Here is a 26,449-nt window from a genome sequence, read left to right as displayed (position 1 = left end):
GTGCTATAAGGATCACATGCAGGAAACTCTCTGGGCTTCTGCTGTTTTTTTGGAGTGAGTCTAAATATTTAGATGCATTCCTTTAAGAGTGCCCTCCTATTAAAATGTCTCTGATTGGTGCATATATTATCTGATTAAGTGGCAGGTTAATGATTTTAGAATTTAAGAATTAATTAACAGGCAGACAATAATATTCTCTTTTGACTGCTCGTCCTATGACATATTTGCTTAACTAGAATTCACTACATACAAGAAGTGCTATTACCTGGTAGCAATTTAGACCACTTGACTACACAAAGAAGTTGCCTCTCACAAAGATGATTTAGACTGGTCAGCAAGGAACTTGGTGTTTCAGGTTTTGTATTGTCATAACCAGCATAGACAACTTCTGGTTCAATTCCCCGTAGAACACTTATCATTGGGGGAACAAACTGTATTTCTTGATTTGGAGAAAAGGACAGCCTTTGGGTTAGAGATTGGCTTTCATCTTGAAGAGTTGCTGGCTGCTGGAGTGCGACATCTAATGTTCTCACAACCTTAATTTTGTTAAACTTTTTAAATTTTCGACCTGAAAAAGAAAATTGTTGATCTGTTAAAAAGAATTAAGCAGAAAGAATAATATTTTCCAGTAGTGCTGGATTACACGTTTAATCTATACAGGGAAACTAGAATCATCTTCTGAATAAGTTTTCTATTTTTGACTATTTATATAATTAAGAAATAATCATGGAAAATTCTTAAGAGTTTCTCCCTATATATCCTCCGCCCTTCACTAAGAGATGAATGGCACCCACCCATTAAAATTATTGCCATGAATTCTAGGTTACAGTAACCTCAAAGTGTTTTCTGGTTCAGTTCCCACTGTTCTATCATATGCCGACAGCTGGGCCAGCTGGCTCTACAATCCAGTTTCTATTCAATGTTAATTGAGGATACTGTTTCTTTTTTATCCATGATATTCAGAAACAAAAATGCTGGCAATTAATTACTACACAGAGAAATTCCTTTCCTCCAGTTCCATAAAGGCATTTCAGTCTCATGGCTAAATTCTGTTTTGATGATCTGTAACGTAATATTTTCCTCCTGTTTACCAAAAAGAAAACAGAATTCATGGGATGAGTGAAAAGCCAACAAATACTGTAAAACCATGTCAGCACTGACAAAACTCTTCACTTTCTAGGGAATAATTTCTCTTTCTCAGTATTTGCAATTCTTATTTCCATACTGCAATGCTTTGAAGAACACTAACTTAAAAAAAAAATAGTTGAACTGCATTCCCAAAATAAGCACAGATACTACATCTGGTACGGCAAACATACAGAGTTCTACGTAGCAACTCTTCAAATTTCTTCCATGGAAACCGTCTAGAGGTACACCTTATAGACACAGAAAATCAAACTCTCAAAGGTTGAAAGACAAAAAGCCTCAGTAACAACTTATACATATTGCACATTTCAATAAAAAGGCAAGTCCAGGTAGAGGTGCCTGCATGGAACACATGCACTACAAAGAGACCCTCAAAGGTGATGAAAACCCCGTTGGATCATTAAATTCCTCAGTTCTGCCAAAACAAGTTTTGCTTGGTTAAAAAAGGTTGCCTTAACAAACAAAAAATACAATAAAGATACTGGTATTTATGGTCTGATTTAGATGACAGTGGGACAGTAAGAGAGATGCACTGTGACTGCAAACAAAGGGTAAATCATTCTGCCAACAAAGAAAAATAAAAAGTTTACGTGTTTCAACCTTAAAGAAAACAATAAGGAGAAGGTTCTGCTCCAAGAAATGCAGAAATCACATATTTTTACTTGCTGAGATGTTGCATGCTTTAACAACAACAGAAAAAGATATGCACCAAATTTCACTGGGTGAAAAGAAAAAACGTGCTTATCAAATTGCTGAACCACTGAGAAACTGCGTTATAAAATGGCAATATGCAAAACCCACTCTATAAGTACAAGAAGCAAAATGTAATAGAACATTATGCATCGATTTGGTTGAATTAAAATCTGGTTTATAACGTGTATCAAATTGTCTTTTGAAAACCAGTACTTTTATTTCTAAGTGAAAGATTAGACAAGGGAACTTATCACATCCTAAAGGAAGGAGACAAAGACTTCTCCATCTCCTACTGCCTTCTTTTTATTTTAGTTAAAAGTAGTGCTGTGCTGTCAGAATGCACCAAAGAGGCCCTAGGACACTGGAGTAGGGAAGCACGCCTAAACTTCAGCACATGCTCTGAATTCTTTCTCCCCTGTTTATAGAATGAATCGAGAGATGCTAGCATAGTCAGACTCATCTATTACTTTTCTCCTTGGAAAGTCCCTATTTTCCAATCTACACACTAAAACAGAAAGATTCAACAAAAATGGCTTTACTTAGGAAAACGCCTATTCCATTTTCTTCAGGTGCTCCTTTATCATAGAAGATAGCAAGTTTTATGAAAATCCAGTGTCTCCATTTTGGAAGATGTAGGATGTACACTTTAGAGAACAACATTAACCTTTTCAAAACATTCATTAGTAGATGGGTAGTATAACTTCAAGCAAACATGGGGGGATTTCTAACGTTATTTCTAAATATTTTAGACAGAACAAATTCTATTACTTAAATAAATTATTCTTGATGAACATTGGCATAACCAGACAGGATTAAGCAGATGAACACCATCTCAAAATCCAATATCTGCTTTTTAAAAAAAAAGTATTTTGTGTTAGTCCACCATAAATATGCATGTTTATGAATTTCACATAAAAAAAAAGTTGTACACAAAAGTGCAAAACTTAAATTTAAATAGTATGTAAAATCCAAAAGGAGTATACTAAACAAAATTTCAAGAAACACACTTTATTGAAAGTATACATATAAGTGATGGGCTCTTCAGTAATACTCATCATCCAATGAAATCAGGGGTCATACTCCCACTAACTTAACTGTGAACTTAATTAGCTTAGTATCAAATGCCCCAACAATCTTATGCTTATTTTATCCCTTGTGGTAAGAATACAAATATTTCTAATTAGTGACTCCTTAGTAAAGAACGAAACACAAACTTATACCTTATGTCACAGCTGAACCAAAACAAAATCCCCAAAAGAATAGACAATATATGACCTTAGGTCTCTTGTTATAAATTTCTATCATAACAAAAATATACACACTCCTAAACACGTTGGGAATTTCCCACTAACTATTGTTTAGGCATGAAGGAAAACAGAAGGAACAATGCATTTGATAGTTCATAAATAATGATTTCAGGTATTTTCTGAAATAATGGCTTCAGATACTTTTACAGTTCAGAGAACAAGTAAAGAAAGAAACCAAACAGAGTGCTTATCACATGGAAATGTTAGTAGTTAATAAGTACCCATGTTTCTAAGTGATTAAATGTATCAGAATTAATGTCACATTGGCTTGCAGAATTGCTTATGTGTTTATTTCTCATTATGTTGCTTAACAGCCACCAGTAAAGCAACTCCACTTCTTACCTATGTACTGGAAAGGTGACTACTAATATCTCACAGTAAACTTTCCCATCTACCACAAGGAAACCGTGTCAAATTAATGCAAACTCTTAAGGATAGATGGAAAACAACAGAGATGCGAAAATAGCTTAGTCCTTCAATTACTGCTTACAAAAATATCCAGATAATTTCCTGCTGTGAGATAAACAAATGTCTCCACTTAGTCCTACATTGTGTAAAGGATACTAACCTGCTCTGGCAACTATTCATCTTAATATTAAAACCTGTCTGTGCATATTAGACAGCACACCTTTTCTTTGTAACATTTTCATTCATTTGTTTTAAAATAGCCAACCACTCAAGCAGTTTCTTAGTACTCAGAATTCCTTTACCCTCGATTACACAAATAGCATGTGTACAGTGTGTACACTATGTGTAACTAGAAAACATAAAGAAACTAAAAAAATAAAATCTACTTAATCTTATCATCGAATACAATATGATTTTCTCCTTAATACATAATTCTGCATTTTAATATTCTTTTAAATAGGTACACAGAACCATACTGCCAATCAGACATTACTGTTAGTAGACATTTTATATTAAAATGGCTGGGTTTCTAGTAAAAGTCTAACATCTCACTATCCTACTCCATACCCTGTAATCAGGTGAAAAATGTCAATGATTTATTATTCTTGACAGAACACTATGGCTCTGACTTTAAGGTCACTATGCTCTTATGTTTTGTGTAGGAGAACAAGCTGTATACACCTTAGGAGGGTGTATACAAAATAAAGGAAAAAAGCAGCAAAGCAGATGTAAGACATCTTGATTTTAATAAACCCTTTGATGCTACCTCAGAAAATATTACCTGCAAAATTAATTCAAATTTGTCTCCGTGTAATCATTGCAATGTGGACTGTAAGCTGACTGAAACAATGAAGAAAACGATAATTTAGCAATACGGCAGAACAAGGAATCTGTGATAGTCAGCCTGGGAAAATTTGATAGACAGAAAATAAAAAAGCTGGGCATTTGTTTATTCCAGGACCTGACACAGCTACCCACTGTCCCATTAGGTAGATTAGAAAGGGGATAGATTAACATGTCCAGTTATGAGATGATAAAAGTCAAAGACAACTAACACTCCCACAGAGAATGATAATTAAGGAATTATGAGATAAATGTTTTGATTGATAATTTCTTTGTATATATTAAGAAAGAAGAAACAGTCCATATAGTGAAATCAGTTACTAAAGCTATTTGTTGTTATCTTATCCTACTTACAACTGACTACAATTTATTTTAAAACAATTCAGGTTCATTTAATTGCTCTGAAATTAGGGTCAGAAAATGGAACTGTTGTCGATGTAATATAATATTATTCTCTATCTCTATGGTTGCCACTCAGTAACATTCAGTGGAAGACAAGTGTACTTCTCCCAGCAGTAAGTTTAATTTAATTACTGTAATAATAATCTTTAGAATCTTATAGTTAACATCCTGTAAAATCTTAGTCTTTCTCACGTTGATTAAGCAATACTGGAGGTCTGTGTTTAGTAACTGAAGGCTAGCATTAAGAAACTAAGTAGCAGGAGTAAAAGAACAAAAGTATATCTATGTAAGTTCTGAATAGCATAAACCAGAAAACGCACAAAAAATCTTAAACTATAATAGGCTGTAAACACAGGAAAAGATTTAAAGTATTGACAATTCTGATTTGTTAAAAATATTCAAGGATGTATCTAAGTATGTAATTTGTTCCATGATTTGGATTTGCTTATGGACACTTACGTCCTGGGGAAAAATATCCAAGCTCAGTAGTATCCTATATATGAATCACACTGTGTTATCAGCACAGCAAGTCATGGGCAGGAAATATTGCTACGATGAAGGAAGTATAAGAAATGGCAGAAGAGCAAAAGTAAGAAAGATGACAATAACAGTAAAGAGCATTATGGTTAAACATTCTATCTTGAGTCTTTTTGTTGTTTTGAATTTTAAATCCTCTTTTACAAGTAAGAGAATCTCACTCATGTTTTCCTCTCTTTTTTTTTTTTGCCCACATTTGTCTTTTCTTCCCCTGTCAGTATTAAGTGTTCCATTTCAATCTGCATAGAATAATTAGCTTCCTAATCCCCCTAGAACTGTTGACCACTAAGAGCACCTGAAATACTACACTCAACCTGATGTAAATAAGAACAAAATAGATAATGCCACAGTCCTGGCTCCATTTGAGATGTCCTTTTTTCCATTGTCTTAACAGTTTCTTCTTCTTCCTATTTCCTGCCAGATCAATTTTTTCTAGAAGGCAGGGTAGGTGGGATATCAGGGCAGAGATCTGATGAGATTCCATGCCCCTCTGAGAGCTAGAGGAACTAGAATGGAACAGTCTCCTCAAAACATGGAAGACAGCTTTGATTAGGTATGTTTAGAAAAGGGCTAAACAACACAACAAACTGACTAGATAGAACAACTTAGGTTTAAATACAAACTTGCTTAGTACTAGCTGAGAAAAAAAGGTGATCCAAAGAGAAAGAGGAAGTTTTTACTCTCTTCATACATGATGGTAAAGAACTAAGAGTCAGAGCATCCTCAGGTTTTGGTTTCAAGAATGAGGACATAACATCCTCATATGAGGACATACCATTTCATAAAGATTGCCAGCAAAAACATCCACATTTTTCCATTTTAGGTACCTACACCTAGAGTAAAATGTATATATTAAAAAACAGTAGGGAAACTAGCATCCATAAACATATGCAAAATGTAGAATAAAGTCAAGCCTTCTGGCTACTTTTCCTATGTAGAATTACTATGCAAAACAAAGCAAAAGGACTACATGATGCTAGTGAGTCATCACACACTCTTCTGCTTGTTGAAAGAGTACTGCTTGTGATGTTAATATACTTGGAGTTTAGTTATTGGAGTTATGCAGGCTATCATACATGAAAATTCAGGTTAGATCATCATAAAACTCTTGACTGTGCAGAACTCACAGCCAGGAATGAATTCTTACCCGTATAAATTTACATCAGTTAGAATCATAGAATGGTTTGGATTGGAAGGGACCTTTAAAGATCATCTAGTGCACCCCCCCCCGCCACAGGCAGGGACATCTTTCATAGATCAAGTTGCTCAAACCTTACAAGACAACCTTACAAGTTGTCCCAAACTTTACAAGACAGACATTATATCTGCCACCTCCTCCTTTCCCGAGACCCCATTCTTACCACACATTTTCCACAGCCCGCTCTGGACCCCTGGACCTCCTTGGCTTTCTCCCCTTCCAAACCTGGGGGACTCTTCTGTCACCTGGGCAAACAATCCTTCAGGTTCAGGGTGAAAATTCTGCCTTTGTAGTAATACTGTCTCTCTAATGCACTCCCGTCCCAGCTCTAAATCACCACTTCTCTCTGAGAAGGATCCAAAGGACGTGTTCTCTTGTTTTCATCCCCCTTCCCCCAGTCCAGTGCCACCAACATCTTTGTCAGCTCCATATTTATTTTTTTTTTACTGAGAGACAGTGCAGGGAGGACAAAGAGACAGTAAAGTGAATTAGATTGATGGCTCTTGTTACTCTGTCTCCAGTGCTGTGGGGTGAGAGGGATGCAGTTTGGAGAAGATGACTCATGGGACAGGCAGTGCTGAAGGTCTAGGGAGGTTCAGGGGTACAACACAGAACACAGCCCATACCGCAGCATAGCCTCTCCCTCCTCTCATCCCACTGGCTTTTCCCTGGAGCTGCAGCACTGTCGCTTACGGAAGATGAAGTACCAAGAGCCAGCAAAGCTCCTCACTGGTTGGGAACTACTGATTTGTATCACTGATAGAAGCACAAAATGTAAGAATGACACGTGTGCAGAATACTCCAACTCCATACAATATTACAGGAGCTGAAAGCATACAGCTGTGCAATCAAAATGTTACTCTGAAAACTACATACACGTTTTAACTTATGAATGAACACAGATTAGCAAGATAAAATTACGCAGAGTATATAATGCCAGTTCTTCCTTCATGGATAAAAACCAACACATAAAATTCAGAGACAGAGAGAGATGTTTGATGCACTAAAATAAATTATATTAGAAAGAAATCAGGTTTTTGTCCTTCCAGTTTTTTTAATTCCCCTTGAGAACACATTCTTTCTATCGTCTTTATATAGTCGTTTTTTTTACAGTCTTAGCCGTGTATTTTCAACCTTTGTGCTGATCCACAACTTCATATAGCTAAAGTTCTCACGAATAATATGAAAAAATACAGGAAAAATATGCATCACTCCTGCATGTTAGAGGGATAAAACTTGCCACGACTACCTCATCCTACACCATTTTCTCCCAGCAGGTTTTCAAAGGCACAGTGCTCAATTTTGATTAATGTTACATAAAAAAAAAGCACACCTGTTACAGCAAGAACTAATACAAAGATGAGAATTCCCAGCATCTAGTATGCAAAGTCTGTAGTGTTGGTGCAGCCACTGCCTGGCCCTTTTCAGTGGAACACAAGGTTATAATTTTGTTAATGGGTACTCAAAGCAATGATGAACAGCACATCAGAAAACAGAAAGGGATAGTACCGATTCCTGATTTTAGCGTCAATCTCAATTTGCTTATTTATTTTTTACCCAGATCAAATTTTCTGATCCAAAATTATTATTAAGTACACACAGAAGGCACAATTACTGCCCTTGCAAGAAAATGAGTATAAGGGTACACAGTAGGAGAGAGAGATTCCTACAGGAAGGTATTTTTGTTTCAGGATTTCCAGACTCGATAGAGAAAAATTATAAGGAATTTTAAAACATCAGGTAATTCTTAAAAAAAATAACATGTTAATGTGGTTCTTTTCTTTACAGTAGCAAATTAATGTTGTTTAAACTAGACAGGCTGAAGGTAATGTCCTTGACTGACTATTTTTCTGAATCAGATCTGAAAAGCAGCTCACCTCCCAGGACCATACCGGCTTGACAGCACTTCCTCAAGCGACACGCTGGACAGTTCTTCCTACGAATTTTATCCACTATGCAGTCATTTCTTCCAGCACATAAATAGTTGTGCTGCCCTGTAGGCAAGAGAAAAACAGGATTAATACTATGTTTTCTAACATGACAAAATTATTTCTGTGTATAAATGTTCCAAAACCAGAGGATTCCAAGAAAGTATACTTGAACCATTAAAGAACTCCTTCATTTTATGATCATTTTCGAACAATCACATGTTACTATTTAAATATAACAATTTGGCCTGTTAAAGAGTGAAACTCCCCATCTACAAAATTCCAAAATAATTAGCAGACAGTATGAACTGCTTAAATTATTGTACTGTCAATATTTCTTAACAAACCAAGCATAAGGAGAGACTGATTTGTTTCTTTCAAACTTTTTTTTTTAAAGTTATTGTTCCTGATTTTAAAGAACTTAGGTGAATTTTGCTCGGATTGATGTGGAATTTCTGAGAGGAAACTGAATGAAGAATTTGGAGCAATGCAAAGAAGAGTCAATTACCTCTGATGGAGAAGCAGTTTTGGATTAAATCTGCTGAAATATCAGCTAAACAGATGCAGCCAACACAGCCAAAAAGGACAAATATAAGAAAAGCTGTAACGTTTTGGTTTAGGTTAACTCTTAGTTTATTATTTAATTCTTAAGGACTCAGTTAGTAAGAGTCTATCATTACTGTATTAAAATGCAATCTTTTTAATGAAATGAGTTTCCAGCAGAGCAAAAAATTAAATTCAGCTAATATCCTGACATTCTTTTGAGCACAAACTTCAATGATACTTACAAACTTCACTTGAAGAGAATGAAAAAAGCATACTTTTATGCCTTAGTATAATGTTGATAATTTCCATGATTGATTTTAACTTTGAATAAGTAAACAAAACTAAGTAAGTACATATGTAAGAAAAAATCAAAGCTATTTTCACATATCCTTTCAAATTAAGCCCAGGTTTACCCTATAAGGTTTAACTTTAAAATCCTGCCCGTTTGGGCACATCATCCTCTATTCATTTCTGTATTTCCAGTTTCTTACCAGTACCTAGCACGAAAGCATGAAAACAAAACAAAACAAAAAGTATTTCTTTTGAGAGCAACAAAATGGATCAAAAAAGTATGGACTGACTGCAGAAGTACCAATATCATAGATACTTCCTTCATGGAATACTGTGGATGTGGACCTTCAAATATAAGGTATCAACACCAAACCTTTTAAATTTTCACCAATTTCTAGATCAGTATTACTCTGAGTTAGCTATCTGATGTAGCAAACAAATCGAGATGATTGTTCTATTCAGATGCTGTTGTTCAGCTTTCTTTATAACTCTATTCTGTCCTTTCTCTGCACATGGTAAAATGAGTAACTATTCACCACTAACTTTTCTCTAAAGAAGAAAGACAAACTGAAAATGAATCCTCAGATGAAAATGCAGGAGAAAGAAGAACATTCTATTATAACAAAAGAAAAGAGTTTGTGCTAAACCATGTGAAACAATGTATTCGTTTCTGAGCTAACATTTTTTTAGATAAGTAATTGACTCCTTACCCCTACTTTTAAGAACAACACGTTTGGTATTAGTGAAAGAAACCCGATTGCCTGAAATTAATTTTCGTAACAGTTTCTTTTTTTTTAAGAAAATAACAGGTAAATAAAGACAGTTGCCTCAGGCATTGCCTGGCATCTAAAAAGTATTTAGTAATGCAGTAAATCAGAAGAAATTCTCATTTACTTTCTCCCATTAATTATAATTCTGGATTCCTTCTTAAAGGAAACATTACCAAAAGTAACTGGATGAATAAAAATCTGTCTTGCTTTTGGCAGTAGACCAGGAAGGAAAACACTTATTTTGAACACGTCTTCCTTGGGATTATTTGCAGTTTTTCTCCTCGTCTTGCTTTGCCTTTATTAGCTATGAAAACATTCAGTCTTTTGATAAGCAACAACAGTTTTAAAACTCTGTTAGTTTAACTAAAATCTATGAAGCATCAGATTATCTCTGCACTGTGGCACTCTGATGCTTTAATGTACAGTTAATTTACAAAGGAATGCTTAAGCATAGGTTTTGTTTGTGGGTGTCTTGGTTTTGGGGGTTTTCTTTGGTTCCCTGAAAGGTATCTTCTGGACCTCTTTTCTAGGGAATACTTTGAGACACAACATGGTCTGAGCCCACATAACCCATGTCCATTGCAAGACCAAAAAATGAACTATGTATTTCCAGTATGGCAGTAAATGCTTACAAGCAGTTCACAATGCTATAGGAATTCAAGTTGTACTTTTCCCCAGACAATTACATGAAAAAATACTGATCCCATATCATCAAATACTACTCTTCAAACACTCAAGAGAACACTCTTTATATGTTCTAGAATTATGTCAGTATTTAGAATTCACTCTTGATACCAGTTATGGGTATCAGTACTTACTGATTACTTATTTATGTGTTATCAGCAGATCGAATGTCCACTTCAATTGAAAATGCATTAATTACTTCATCATCACATAACAACTCACAAACTCCTTATTATAAAACCAAGATTGAACATTTTTCACATTTGAAAAACAAATTGTAAATTAATCACAATTATGAAACATACCCTTCTATATGTTCTAGAGTCTAAGATTAGACAGAATTAAATAATCTCTCCGCCCAGCACATACCATGGAAAAAATGAAGTCTGTTATTGGAATTTAGAATCATAGAATCATAGAACATTTTGAACAATAAGAATTTGCTTTGATCTTCAAAAAGTGATTATTTCATTCCTATGTATTTCATAAATTGTATTTTAAAATCTAATAATGACCAATGACCGATCTTTATTATGTCTTCACTTAGTTTATGTCTTCCATAAAGCCCCATGATATTAGCATGAAAAAAAGACGCAAGAAACAGCCAAAACCCTGCCAACCCAACCCTCCTATGAGATTACGGTGATAAAATCTTGGGCATTTCTTGATTCTTACTGTCAACCAATTCCTTGCTTTCAGGACTATAAAAAATCCACAGTCATATCTTGAGCTTGAATTACACCTTCATGTAAGTTTTCCACTCCGCTCTCCTCGATCCAATCTCTCCCCATCATCTCCTGTCCCAAAGTGTATTACATTGATTCTGATTCAGCTGCAACTTATTTGGAAAACACAGAAGGTTCAGTTGTATAGTATTTTCATAGTCTCATCTGTCAGGGATTTTTTTTATTATCTCAGTCATCTGATTGGATCTCATATCTATAGATAAACCTGAGTCAATGTTCTCATCTAAAATCATTTCTACCTTTGTGCAGAGCTGGGTTCTGAGAAAGAGTTTCTTGCTTGACATTAATAGTAAAGTGGCAGCAACCATCTGAAGGGCAGATTGTGTAAGAAATGAAGAGCATGCCAGATATTTGACTAATTTCAAAATTATGGGCCAATACTAGTTAGATAAAGCTACTTGGAATGTTTTCATGGAATGCTAAATCATTTAGTTGAAAATACATTTGCTGTATCTCAGTCTTTATGATCACCTATACCTTAACTAATTGCCTTCAATATGTGTGCATTGCAGTTATATTAAATGCGTGTACTGATGAAGTATCCAAAGACTCCTGTCAAGACAAAATTCCTCTTCAATTGGTAGCTTGTCATTCAGTATCTTTTATACGACTACTGTCATCGTAACAAGGAAAAAACCCAGAAAATACAGGACAGTAGTGTAATCACTAGAGCACAGGTCAGAAAGTAAAGACTGATATTTGTGTTTCTTACAAAAATATGAATCTGGCAACTTTCTGGCAACTGCCACTTTCTTGGAAGTCTTCACCCAATGCCGTTTCCTATACATGTTTACTTTTCACTTCTTTTTGAAAGTGCACGTAGTAGCTCCCTCTCAATACATCAACGTATCAGCTTGTGACCTAGATTTGATTGAGAATATAGAGAAAATACAGAGACGATTTCATCTGTTACTCGTATGTTCCATGTTCTTGTAGCATAGCATTTTTCTTAACCTCCATCAAAGTCCATTTGTGTTAGCAAAGGTGGAAGTCCTAATGTAAACAGGCAAATACAATTTTAAGTACTGTAATGACTACTGTTATACTGGCAGGGTGATATCAGAAAGTGGTCAAAATGCCAATGGTCCACACACACAAATGCAATCACAGGTTTTGCTATCAGTAAAGCTGCAGAGGTTATACTCCAGCACTGAGAAATTTTAATCCAAATACTTATGAAAGTAACATGCACAGTCTCTTTTAAAACTGCACTATTAACTTAGCTCACTGACATGCTCTAAGTCACTTAAAATCACTTGAGTAAACTAATGAGTTGCAGCGATTTTGCAGATGTGCAAAATATGGAAAACATAAGGCTTTATTTGCACCAGGGGTAACAGATGCAAGCAACCAGTTATTTGTGTAAGTGTATCTGTGCTGAACTGCTGCCACCCTGCACAAAAGCAAAGCACCTATTTGCAAACTCTCAGTTCCTCCTGTTAGCAAATAAAAGTACTTTTTCAAATCTTTTTTCTCTCTCCCAAATGTGATTCTGCCTTCCTGTATCACTTGTAACTGGCAATGCTTTCTTATAAAATCATCCTATCCCCACCAATGGTGGGCTGTCCTTTGCAAAACTTATCACAGTGTTTTATTTAGTCTAGTTTTAGATTTCTGTATAAAACTGCAGATATCTATTGCATCTCTTTGTAAATTATTTTATTGCCAAATATCTCCCATTGTTGACTTTTTGCTTCATGAGAGCTAGCCTCCAACTTTTGCTCAGTGATTTACTACCAATATGCTTTACCTCTTATAATATTTTTCAAAAGTATCAATTAAATCAATAAGTTTAAAAAAACAAAGGAATTAGTCTTTTAAAAAAACTAAATTTGGTACTCATTGTCAGGGGGTCTTGTGAAGGCAATAATAAACATGGTTTCAAAATAAACAAAATGGAAAATAGGTTCACCTGTATACCCATACTAAACATAATGATGTAGATGTAGTTTTTGAGTAAAACTTTGACTTCTGGAAGCTAAGACAAGGTTAAAGATTACTCTGTACTTTCTCTGACAGTCAAGTTTTCCGCAACTAGGCAAACGGTCTAGCTTAGTTCATCATCAAAATGTGAGACACAGGTAACTTGACTTTTGCTCTGACCTAAATCAACCACTCTTCTATTTATACTGTTTCAAAGCGCAAAACGGCAAAAGTGGGTTGAATTTGCCTCTCACTGTGTGGATTTATGAGCTTTGGTCTTGAAGAACTAAGAATCTATACTATATAGTTTGTAATACTGAAAATACACCCTTCATGTCCCTGTATGCCATTACAGGCTGTTAAAATCTCCAGATTCCACACACCTCAAATAGTGTTTTTTAATTGTTTAATACCAATTTCATTTTTGTGCTAACATTTTCTCTAAACATAAAAAAGTCCCTGAAGTGAGACTTAAGACTCTAACCACTTAACAAAAAAAAAAAAACAAACAACCCAAAGAACACTTTACCATGCATAATCTTTTTATAAAAAGACCAGTAGTTAGTGGAGGACTTACTTTCAATTTCCTTCTTTGCCCATTGAAATAAAATTCTCACTTCCCAACTCTTAAGCAGATGGCTTGACTACTACTCTGTAGTCTATACTGGTATAAAGACCTGCTACTGTTGCAAATCTGCTTCGCAGCAAAGAATTTCGGATTCAGTGGACCAAAAAGGGCAAAGAGTGGATAGCATAGTAACTTGTAAATATGTTCCATCCTGGAATCTTCTTCTAGCTGAAATAAGGGGGAATTCCTTTCTTCATAATAATATAGCTCAAAGTGAAAACAATAAAGAATGATTGCATCCCAAGTCATCCAACAGCATGGCGGCCAGGGCTGCAAGGAGGTAAAGATGCGTTTGACTCCCTTCAGGCATTGGAGACAATGAACACAGCTCTCATGTCCTGGGTGATTGCCTTACCTTGTCTACAAACTTAGTGAAGGGGCTTGTGATTATAACAGCTACTAATAATTCCTTCATCTTGTGAAGCTAGTCTTTAATTCTTTTGCTTTAACTACACGTGATGAAGAAAATGGTTGAGTAAAAACTTTTTATTCGAAAAGAATGTAAAACCATAAAATGTTCATTCCTAAGTCAAACCTAGTATTTTTTAACAGTGTATTTTGCTTTGGTGAACAGATTTACAAGTAATTTTTGATGTAAATGTAATTACAACAAACTTTTGCTATTCTTCCACTCCGTTGTCTGTTGGTTTTAAGCACGTAATGTTACAGTCCTCTGTCAGTTTTTTTTGTTAAGTATCCCAAACAGAACTGGTTTCTCTAGAAGGGAAGCAGCATTTTCAAACCACCATATATCTTCCACTGCTTTCCTTCTCTTCAACAAACCACTTCCAATGTTTGCAACATTCTTGACTGACTCTTTCCTTCTCTTGTATCCTGATATCAAAATCTTCCTGCCTTTTCCTGTGAATCCCACACCACCATTGTCTTTTTCCTTCCAAAATCACTTCTCCAGACAGCAACCTGAGCACATTGTTTTTATATCTACAAAACAGAACAATTAAATGTAGTTATCCCTATTTTCATTCACTTCCGCACAGAGCTAAAAGTTAGAAGCCTGTTTTTTAATCTTTCTTAATTTCCCTGTCTGTTCCATCATTTCCAACATGAAAAAAAAACATCAAAAAAACAAATGAAGCAAAATTAAGTCCTATTTCACAGAAACTATCATGAACTGCAAAATCAGGATTACTATTCATATTGATTTTCAGTTCAGCCTAGATTGTTTACCACTGCCACATCTTGAAATGCATAAAGTCTTCTAGTCTAAATATAAGAACTCACAACAGTAAAAATCTAATCTACAACTAATACTTTTTAGAAGGACATGCTGGCTTCTACAAGTCAGTATTTCCAGTTCTTTTTATGCCACTGTGTCACAATTGCTCCTTGGTCACCATTTTTAAGTAATTAACTACATCAGTGGTATAAATATGTAAAACGATGGAACTGTCAGCTTTTTTGTCACTTGTCAGTAAGGGGTCTATTTCTTATAAATATAGAACATGGAATTTTAACACAAAATCTACTTTAAAAGCACCCCAACTATTCCAGAGGTATACATCATTAAAGTACCATTTGTTCACAGAATCACGGAGTTTCAGAGTTGGAAGGGACCTCTAGAGATCATCTAGTCCAACTCCCCTGCCAAAGCAGGATTGCCTACAGCACATTACTCAGGACTGCATCCAGGCGGGGCTTGAAAATCTCCAGAGAAGGGGACTCCACACCCTCCCTGGGCAGCCTGTGCCAGTGCTCTGACACCCTCACCGTGAAGAAGCTTTTCCGTGTATTTGAACGGAACTTCCTGTGTTCTAACTTGTGCCCATTGCCCCTCGTCCTGTCACTTGGAACCATTGAAAAGAGCCTGGCTCCATCCTCCTTCAACCCACCCTTTAGATACTTCTAAGCATTAATAAGGTCTCCCCCTCAGCCTTCTCTTCTCCAGGCTAAAGAGTCCCAGCTCTCTCAGCCTTTCCTCATAAGGGAGATGCTCCATTCCCTTAATCATCTTAGTTGCCCTTCGCTGGACTTGCTCTAGCAGTTCCCTGTCCCTCTTGAACTGGGGAGCCCAAAACTGGACACAGTATTCCAGTTGCTGCCTCACCAGTGCAGAGTAGAGGGGGAGAATGACCTCCCTCGACCTACTGGCCACACTCTTCCCTATGCAGCCCAGGATTCCATTGGCCTTTTTGGCAACAAGGGCACGTTGTTGGCTCATGGATAATTTACTGTCTACCACAACCCCCAGATCCTTCTCCTCAGAACTACTTCCCAGCAGGTCCGCCCCTAACCTATACTGGTGCTTTGCATTCTCCCTCCCCAAGTGCAGGACCTTGCACTTGCTTTTGTTGAACCTCATTAGTTCTTCTCTGCCCAGCTCTCCAGCCTGTCCAGGTCATGCTGGATGGCAGCACGGCCCTCTGAGGTGTCAGCCACCCCACCCAGTTTGGTATCATCAGCGAACTTGCTGAGGATACACTCTGTCCCCTCATCCAGGTCATTAATGAATATATTGAACAAAATCGGACCGATTATTCTTCTTATCCCTGGGTGTTGTATTCTTCTACCAACATAAGAAGCATTGTATTCGTATTTCAGTCATCCCATCATTCTGATTTTAGTGGAAGTATTACAGCACATTGCCATGATAAGTATTTTCATATATATTTTCCTTTTATTCTTTGACTTGTCCTACAACTGAACCGGTGGGACAGGTTCACTCACTCACTCCAAGAGTAATAAAAGTAGAAAAAGCAGAAACATTAGCAGCAGAAAAAGGCAATGTGCAAAACCCCATATATTGCTGCCTGTTGATCGAAACATCCAATGGACAACAAACTGCTAAAAAAACATAAACTAGATTCTAAAGTGTGTATATCCAGCAAAACAAGTGTAGTGTACACTCCCTTCTTGGGCACGAGAGAAAAACAGGCACTTTAGCAAGTGGACAAGAATAGGGAAATATTCTCCTGGATCTCAATGTCTGCATGTAATTCGTTCTATGTTTTAACTACAAAAGTTTCCAGGCTGTTCCAATGTGCTCAGATGTTAACTGGTATTAAGCAACAGCCACTTGTGAAAACGCCTGAGTTGTGACTAGGTATAACCAGGAAACCTCTGAAGTGCAGTCATATATCACTACACATAATGGCAGACTGTAACACACAAATGACTGTTTGTTAACTCTTTCCATTCAGTAGTTTCGAAAGAAGCACCTCTTACTAGCACACCACCAGTTCTGTGGAACAGATAAACAGCTTAAGGAGATTGACACCATCAAACCTAAATCTATTTTTAGCAGATAACAGTTTGACTACAAATACTTACATTTTATATACTTATGTTATATAATTTATAAGTATTTTAATACTATTTAAAAGTATCATTTATATATATTGCAGAATCACAATGGTCAGGGTTGGAAGGGACCTCTGGAGAACATCTAATCCAACCCCCCTGCCAGAGCAGGGTCACCTACAGCAGGTTGCACAGGATGGTGTCCAGGTGGGTTTTGAACGTCTCCTGAGTGCCCAGACCTCTCTGGGCAGTCTGTTCCAGTGCTCTGCCACCCTCAAAGAAGTTCCTCCTCACGTTAAGATGGAACTTCCTATATTACTTTATATGTATTAATTTTATATACGATACTTTTTACATAATACTTAAAAATAAATAGTATGAAATAAGTGTTTCATATACTTAGCATATTTCTTTTCTGTAGTACAGAAATGTATTAGCTACCTTGGTCATATGGGTGGGATTCATACCACCACATGCAGACAGCATACATTCTTACCTGACTCTCCTTTATAATCCGTGATGAGAAATAGTTACTGTTAGAGAACTGTTATTTTCAGCCCAAGAAGATACCTAAAATAAGTCAGTGAGTTACTTCCTAGAATTTCCTGTTTCTCTCCATTCACTGTAAAGCATACTTAGGATGAGCAGCTCAGGTGACGCACATTGGGCACATCTAAAGTCAGAACAGAGGAGTATCCAGCATCACTGAGCAGTCAGTCGCTGGTGCTCTTTGAAACATGCCGTTTCACACTACCAGTAATAGTTGCTATTCCACCTGAAGATGTTTAACATAGCATTTGATACTGTTTCTAAAATACTACATAAAGTTAAGCCAAAAATGTTAGTAATTCACATTTCTGCAGCTGATTATGTTCTAAGCCACGCCTATCAGGAAACCAGTAATAAGGCACAATGAGAGCAGCAGGAAGCCCAGCATTAGCACAATAGCTCAAGTACCAGAACGAATGCAGTCTTAGCTCACCCCGTTGTTGTGCCTCAGATGAATCAATTGATCAAATTAATGTTCGTCAAATGGCTGAACAACAAATATCTTTGAAGTCAGAAGTATGAGGAAGATATACAATTACATATCAGTACAGATTTTCTTCTTTCCCGTCTCATGATGCAAATTGTTTGTTCTCACAGAAGTGACATTTCCCACTTTAATATTAGGACCCTCAACGAAGTAACTTCGTACATTTGAATTTGGAAATACATTTAGCTTACTGTACATTAACCCTTTTTGGTTATGTGCAAAATAAAAGATCTTTAATAATATTAAACATTATATTAAGTGAAAAGCATTTTCATCTCTCAACTTGCCATATGTATGCTTTGTGTGTTTGTACGGTTTCTACTGCATGAAACTTTCGTTACTATCGGGTTTACAGTACACACTGTACCAAATTCTGATCCCAGATTTCCAGCCCAGAAAGTTGGATTAAAAATGGGAAATCCCTGCAGAATTAGGAGAAAAAGGAACTTTTTAGATCTCCTTCATCAATTTCACAGTCAAAAGTGTCTCTATAGTACTGCATTTCACTCTGTTTTCAAAGGGGATTTTCTATTAGTGGTTGGCACTTTTATAAATATTTGGCATGCCGTGCCATTTTACATTCTTAAGCTATGGAAAAGCACAGCTGTTTAGTCCAGCAATTTTCCTTCTGTGTAGTATTTCACTACTTACACAGTGAATCACCCTGTCATCGCAAAACTGCCTATACATGACACAAGTCAGATAAACTTTATCAGAAAGTTTGTTAAAGTCATGGTCAGCCTTCTTACTGTGTAGACGTAGCTCATCTTTAATTCCTCCACGAGCACCTCTTGATATACAGACAGTAAAAACTCTTGTGGAAACCCAACTTTCTGTCAGGTTGAGTTTGCCAAATTCAGATCTCGGAGAGAAGAAAAGTTCACACTTTGTCAGCTAAGTGTTAGCTACAACGTATGGTTGAGCTTGCTCCCTGACGCTATTATCCGTACAGCGCTGTTACTCTGAGCTTGAAGCACATATTAAAACTAGACAAATCTGCTATATAATCATTAGATCAATTTTGTAATAGGGTCCCAGGTATTTAAACAAACCAAGAGCTGACCCATCTGCTGTGATACCATGAATTTATGTTGGCCTCAAACTCTTCAGGTTCAGGCAACTGCTTTTCATTTGATGTCAATAATATAAAAACAGTGTAAAAGAAGGAAACGCTTTACACAAATATAGAACAAAAATTAGAAGTGGGACTTTACATAGGAAACAGCACTTGAAATTTTTTTCAGGATTGAGGTAATTTTAACTTTTCATTAGTAAAACAACTGAAAAAGAGACACTTTCAACAAAGAGGCAAGAATGCAGGCCATCAAGAAACCACATGTTAGCAACAGCGTAACTCTGGAATCCCCAAATTCTACACTGGGTTCCTGTTCAGGACAGAAATTTTACCATGGTGTAACACAAGCATTTTGATCGTGGCTGCCCCACATGGTTTTACATGAAGGTATCTTTATAAGACATTGTTAAAGACCATTTGACAATTTAGTGCTAAAAAAGTAAGAGTTCCTTCCTTAATCTTCATTCTCCTAAAACCCCATTAAAAACAATATACCGAATTTTTGTTTCCATGAACTAGATATATTGGTAGCACTTAAAAAAAGCTGGATCATCAACAGCAAATTACCTTGCGGATATAGTAATTCTACATATTAGAAAGCATTTAAAATATTATTTCTGAATTTTTTTTTGCTTGGTAATTCCAAACCACCCATCACTCTCAGCTCCCTGACAGGAATGGCACTACCCCATCAGCATACTGAATTCAATCTTGTCTTTTCAAATTTCTTAACCGAATATAAATAACAGTAACTTTTGTTATTTTCATTACACCCACAGGAGATCTTCAAAGCATTTTGAAAAAGCCATGTAATCTGTTTGTACAATAAGTGAATCAACAGACAAATAAATCAGTTCTTTGAAAGGGATGAACAGAAAATGTACAACCTCTAAATGCAAATAAATGTTTCTAAAAAAAAAAAAATCAGTATTTTTGTCCCTTAGCTACATTTTCTCCTCCCCACTTCCAGCACTAGCTTTTTTCATATCTGTTATACCAGACTTCCCCCCCCAAAAAAACTTGCATTGTTGGTTAACCTACTTCAGGATTCTATTTATAGTAAAATATGCTTATTGTATTAACACCATCTTTTTCTTTACATATATAGGCACATATGGGGAGCCAAGAACCCAAAAGACAGAAAATATCTACCAAATCATATATATTTAAGAATTCACTGCCAACAAACATTCTAAAATAATTTAATTCTAACTCTACACTTTCATGTTAGTGATCCTCATACAGTTCTGACCCCCTCTTAAGCTGTATGGGTATCTGCTATTTATATTCAAATGTATGATTAAATCACGCTTAGTATAGAAACATTTCTAGGTTTGCCTATACATTTTTAAATGATTGTTCAGTCTGAGTGTTTTAAATAAGCTCTGGTTTTATTTCAAAAAGATTAGGGATGAAAATTTGAGTTTTCTGGATAACGTAACAGTCTATTTTATCCCAAAGGAAGCATTTAACTAATACAGTATTTTCCACACAATAGGTAAGAATAAAAAAAAGTTGTGTGAATAGGACAATTTCTGCGAAAAAAAATTACATAGGCTATTAGATTTGAAACAGCCAACATATCTGAGATTACAGAAATAATTAAAATAGAAAACAGACATGTTTCAACAAATTTAATACCACTATATTATCTACCTACACACTTGAAAAGCTCATAATACATGAAAAAGATCTCGAAATACATAAAATACAAGCAGTAAAAGCTATCCTTTTCCAATCTTAATTTCTCATACTGATCAGGACTTTATGGAAAGTGTATGAAAAGTAGAGTTTTGATCACAAATTTGCACTCACAAAGTCAAACATCTTACTTGTATGAATTATTATTAAACCCCCCCATGTCTGTAGTAGTAGTAAAAATTTAAAAAGGTAAATAAAAGGCAGGGGGACATTTTACATGAAAAAAAAGTCTCTTATTTACACAATTACCACTGTGAACTTTTCAACAGTATTTTCTATTGCATTTACAATAAAAATATTTTGTTGCTTCTTACAGAAGAGTAATTTGTCATCTTTATTTCTGATAAGCAATAAATGAAAAAGTACTTTAGGTCTAAATGAAATCAAGTATCTATCCATAAATGGGATTATTTCAATGCTAGTAATTATATCCTATGCTTCCACTAAAATAAGTCCATCCCTTTAAGGAAATCTCTGTACACTCGCACTTTCTACACACAAACAGGTAACTGTATTTGTTCATCTTGCTTATGCCCACACTGCTCATGCCTGTCATTCTTCCCCAAAGACTCAATAATCTCTGTTTTTTCTTATTATAGCCAGGTGGCTTGAGGTAGTTTTCCATTCTTTGAATATTCTTACTAAAAAACCCAAACAAACTTCTTCACCATACTCTCAGTCTTTGGAATTATTTACAAATGGAAAGTATGAAGTTGCTATGTAGAACGTAAGCATTTTCTTTGTGTGATCGTGTTGACCTCTTATTTCTTTGTATGTCTATATTCTTAATCTATTAAGATTCTGCAAATACAGACTTTGATTAAATAATCAGTGAAAACAACAACCTTAAGATATTCCTACAACCAACTTACATGCGTTCCTAACATTTATCATTAAAATATTTATGCTGAACAGTAATAAAATACACCTTTGAGCAGGTTCACCTACTGCATAAATCCAACTGGATACTAGCTTAGGAAAGAGATGAAATTCAAAAGTGACGGAATCAAATTCAGATAAAAAACTACAATATTGTTGTGTGGGTGAAAAGTTAATAATAAAATTTATTTTAAAATATGGCACTCATCAATTATACTACAGTCATTCTTAAAACTTCAGCTCCCTGTCTTTTTTTAAAGTATATGGCTGATTTACCAAAATTACCAAAGCAAAAAATGTGAAGCCAAGCCAAGAGACCAGTTAACACAGTAAGTGAAACTTAAATGTACTCCTAAGTGACTTAAGAGACAAGTGTTTTCCTTGCAACTTAACACGTTTGTTTCTAATGGCTTTCTCATGAATTCCATTAAATGCATGAGAGAAAATGAGGCACTAGCTCAAAAGTTCACCTAGCCCACCTAGTCTAGCATTATCACTATGCAAGCACCTAGTATGTTGAAGGAAGAACAAGAGCATACACTTAAAGTAGAAAGTAACAGCACACTGAAACAAAAAAAAATCTAACTAGGTTACTTTGCTAAGCTTTTAATTTTCCAAATTTTCCCTTTAAGAGCAATAAACTCTATGAAGTTAAGGAATCCTATACATCGTAACAATTTTCTTTAAGTATATGGAGAAGAAATGTGAATTTTCTAGTTCTGATACGATCAGGTAAAAATGATTAAAAGGAGACAATACATAAGATGTGAAGGATTTGTTTCACCTCTTCATCAGTTGAACTATATAAAGCAATCTGTTCTTGTATTCATAATTAAAATCTCAGTGGGTATTTATGGACAAGGCATATAATATAATCAAAAATAAAAAATAAACATAGGCATTGCTACTAATTTATTAAACCTGCAGCTTAACTTTGTAATTAAATGCCTATTTGGAACAAAATTCAAATCCGTTTAGTATTATTATGACTTGAAATTGTTCAATGAAACTTGAAATACTTCCATAAATCTCAGGAAGCCAAATTCTGCATCTTGCAAGCAAGAAAAATTCCACAACTTCAAAACCAAAACAAAGCCAAAATAAATTCTCCTCTGCTGATCATTATTTCACACCCACAAAATCTTCCTTTGAATAGCATTTACGCTTTTCAAAACAAACTGTAATACACAAGATTTTTATGAAACTCCACCTACTCAGAAAGACTAACGGATAAACAGTAAGTAATAAATAGCAAATAATGAAAGTAAAACAAATAATAATAGCAAAATCAATTAAGAAAGAATTTAGTTAGAATCCACTGTAATATTTCAACAGTTGTGAAAACAAAAGACATGACTAAAGTGATAACATTTTTAAACATCAGCAATAAGTAAAAGATATGTCCTTAGCAGTGCCTAAAAAGATGTATTTCAGATAATTAGGAACAATGGCATCACATATTACCTTCCATTGCCCTTTTAAAGAAGACTTTACAGCTTCCACAGGTAAGTACTCCATAGTGGCAACCAGAAGCCTCATCACCGCAGATGAGACAAATCTTCTGGGGTAGTGATTCAAAACCGTATTGAGAACTTTGGCTGGTTTCTGTATCTGGCCTTCAAAAGAAAAAATAATTAAGAGACATGAAACATCCAGTTTTGCAACAATTAACTACTTACCTGGATTAATCGGGTTTATGCTAAAAATTTTCCTTTTAAACTTGTAATCGAGCTACAGAAGGGTAAGAAAAAAATAAAGTATGACTGCCTTTCTGCTTAAGGGTTTGCCTCTACTAGGGTTAAAGGCACATTTGTAATATCTGCCTAGTCATTAAACAGAAAAGTAGTGGGAAAAAAGCATAGTAGTATTTTAATCTGGTTTAGCTGAAAAAGGTACAATCTAGGAACTCTCTGTTAAAATGTTCATCTTCCTCAGATCAACAGCTCTTGGGATTGAAGTCACACTGACCGATTCTCTTTTTTTCCTGTACACAGAATGGTACAGAGACAGAATCAAACAGAAGTGAACTGAATTTCAAAAGCCTCTTTCACATGGGAAATAACTACATTTTATCTCAGCTAGAAAAATCTTTCCTATTTGTCGCTTCCTATCAATAACTAACTATGATGGGCACTTCTGACCTTCTCTCCAAGAAAAGAAACAGACTAACATACTTAATCATTATTTTAACACAAATCAAGGACTTCCGTTGAAACTGTAGCATTGTATATACGTATTTTTGTATACACTTCTAGATAACGCACAACATCCTGCCTGGCATCACAGTAAGTAACCCACTTCATTCTAACAAACCAATAGACGAGTCTTTCAGTTTTCTTTTTGTGTGTGTATGCGTGTAATTATCCGGTTCGGGGTGGGTTTTTTTCCAAATATTTTGGAGACTATTTAGGTATCTATGATCACTGTCTCGCTGGCAGTGAGGACAGCCCGGGGAGCGCTCTGCTCCCCGTCTCCGGAGCCGGTCACTTGCTCAGACACCAGACGGCACTGATCCGCCGCAGCGATAAAAACCCGACTTCTCCCTCCGCGCTGCCGCGCCGGAGAGAGCCGGGAGCTGCCAGCCGCGGGGCTGCCTCCGTGCTGGGTCCCACACAACACAGAAAACGGAACCGCGGCCGCACTTATTGCCCAAAAACTCAAAGGGGGCTTCCCCGAGCAGAACTTCGCCCGTCCTCCCCTCGGCCCCTCCCAAGAGCCCCCCGGGGGTTCCAGCCCCTCTCCCCACCGCCCCGCCGCCCCTCCTGAGGGGACGGCGCGGAGCCCTCCCGCGGAGCAGCGCGACCCCGCGGCCCGTCCCCTCAGTGCCGACACCCGCCGCCCGCCCTTACCGCACGTAGCCGAGGTAGGGCGGGCACAGCTGGGGCAGGCCCTCCTTCAGCACCGCCGCCGGAAAACCCAGGGGCTGGTGCCCGTTGAGACCCAGGGGCGGGTAGAGGCCCGGGGGCGCAGCCGAGGTGGAGGGCAGGCTGTCGGGGGCCGCCGCCGGCCCGTAGGCCCCGGCCAGGAGGGTGGGCTCCGTCTTGTAGAGGACGCACTCCAGCGAGGGCTCCTGCCCGGCCCGCGGGGGCTGCGGGTAGTCGGCGCAGCCCGCCGCGGGAGTGGCCTTGCCGCCCGGGTAGGGGTTGGGGAGGCCGAGACCCTCCTCCTTGATCTTCAGAGCGGGCTGGAAGTCACCGTAGGCGAAGTGCCCCTCCTTGGCCTCCGCCGGCGGGTAGACGTAGCCCGCCAGGTCCGGGGCGGGCGGTGAGGTGCGCGGCCCCCCCCCACCGCCGTCGTACTCCGCCACGTCCAGCAGCTGCCGCGTGCGCGAGGCCAGGTAGGCCGAGTTGAGGGGCAGCAGCGGCACGTGCAGGTACTCCTGCCCCGCCGCCCCCGCCTCCGCCCGGGCCCCGCCGCCCGCGAAGCCGCGCTCCCCGCCGGGCAGCGCCGCCAGCCCGGGGGACTCGTCCTTAGGGGCCGCGGAGGGTCCCTCCGCGCCTCCCCCCGACCCCGCCGGTCGTGGTTTACCGGCGGCGGTGGTCAGGGCGTCGCCGGCCGGCCAGAGCTGGGAGGGCCGAGGCGGGGGCTGCGAGGGGCCGGGTCCCCCCGGGGCGGCTTCGCCCGCCTTCTGTGAGGGGCCGCGGCTCATCGGGGCGTCGGGCGCGTCCGCCGCCTCCGCCCCGAAGAAGGACCAGGGCGCCGCGGCCACGGCGGAGCTGGCATGAGCTGCGGGCGCCAGGAAGGTGTCCAGGACGGTGTCCAGGGAGTCCTTGTCCGAGAGGGACCCGCTCCCCCGCCGGTACGAGAGGGAGTCCCGGTCCTCCTCCGCCTCCCCCGGCTGCTGCGGCTGCCGCGGCTCTTCCTCCTCCTCCTCCTCTTCCTCCTCCTCTTCGTCGCTGCTCCTGGGGTAGAGTAGCCCGTCCAGGGAGATGTCGATGGCCTCGGCTTCCCTGCCGAAGGGGTCTCGGCCGGGCTGGCCCTGCAGCAGGACCGCCCCGTCTCTGGCAGGCGGAGCCGCTCGGGGCTCCTTGGCCTTCACCTCGGTCATGCTGGTCCGGGAGAGGGCTGGACGCCGGTGAGTCTCCGGCCCGGGGCGGGGTGGGGGGGACGGCCGGTCGGCGGCAGGGTGCAGATGGCCCGGGCGGCTCCTCACATCCTGGACGTGCCCGCTGAGGCGGCGGCGAGGGTCCCGCTCACATGGCGCTGCCTTCGTGGAGGGATGGCCCCCGCCGCCGGGAAGAGGGGGTGAAACGGAGCCGGCGGGGGTGCAGCCGAGAGCGGGGGGGGGGGGGGGGAAACGATGGGAGCGTGTGCGGGAGGAGCTGCGGGCGGGAGCGCGGGGTCTCCGGCGGCGAAGGGCGGGCGGTCGCTGTCCCCCGGCTCCGCGCTCCGCTTGTCCCTCGACTGCTCCCCGCCGTCCCCGCTCGCCCCGGGCGGGCCGGCCGCCGGC

General features: G+C 38.6%; 1 protein-coding gene across 1 annotated transcript in view; it reads right to left on the bottom strand.

Moving 5' to 3' along the window:
* Positions 1 to 26,047, bottom strand: part of PGR (progesterone receptor) — a gene marked incomplete at its 5' end in the record, with an annotated part of 39,346 nt that extends 13,299 nt beyond the window's left edge. The window contains 4 exons of the mRNA XM_082487455.1: positions 266 to 568; positions 8,412 to 8,528; positions 23,464 to 23,615; positions 24,849 to 26,047. Of these exons, the coding sequence (XP_082343581.1) occupies positions 266 to 568; positions 8,412 to 8,528; positions 23,464 to 23,615; positions 24,849 to 26,047 (1,771 nt within the window). The remainder of the gene's footprint in view (positions 1 to 265; positions 569 to 8,411; positions 8,529 to 23,463; positions 23,616 to 24,848) is intronic.
* Between the last annotated feature and the right edge of the window lie 402 nt (positions 26,048 to 26,449).

Source organism: Vanellus vanellus (assembly GCF_965231255.1).
Source record: "Vanellus vanellus genome assembly, chromosome: 1".
In the NCBI taxonomy this organism is placed as follows: Eukaryota; Metazoa; Chordata; class Aves; order Charadriiformes; family Charadriidae; genus Vanellus; species Vanellus vanellus.
This window is presented reverse-complemented; position numbering and strand designations above follow the sequence as displayed.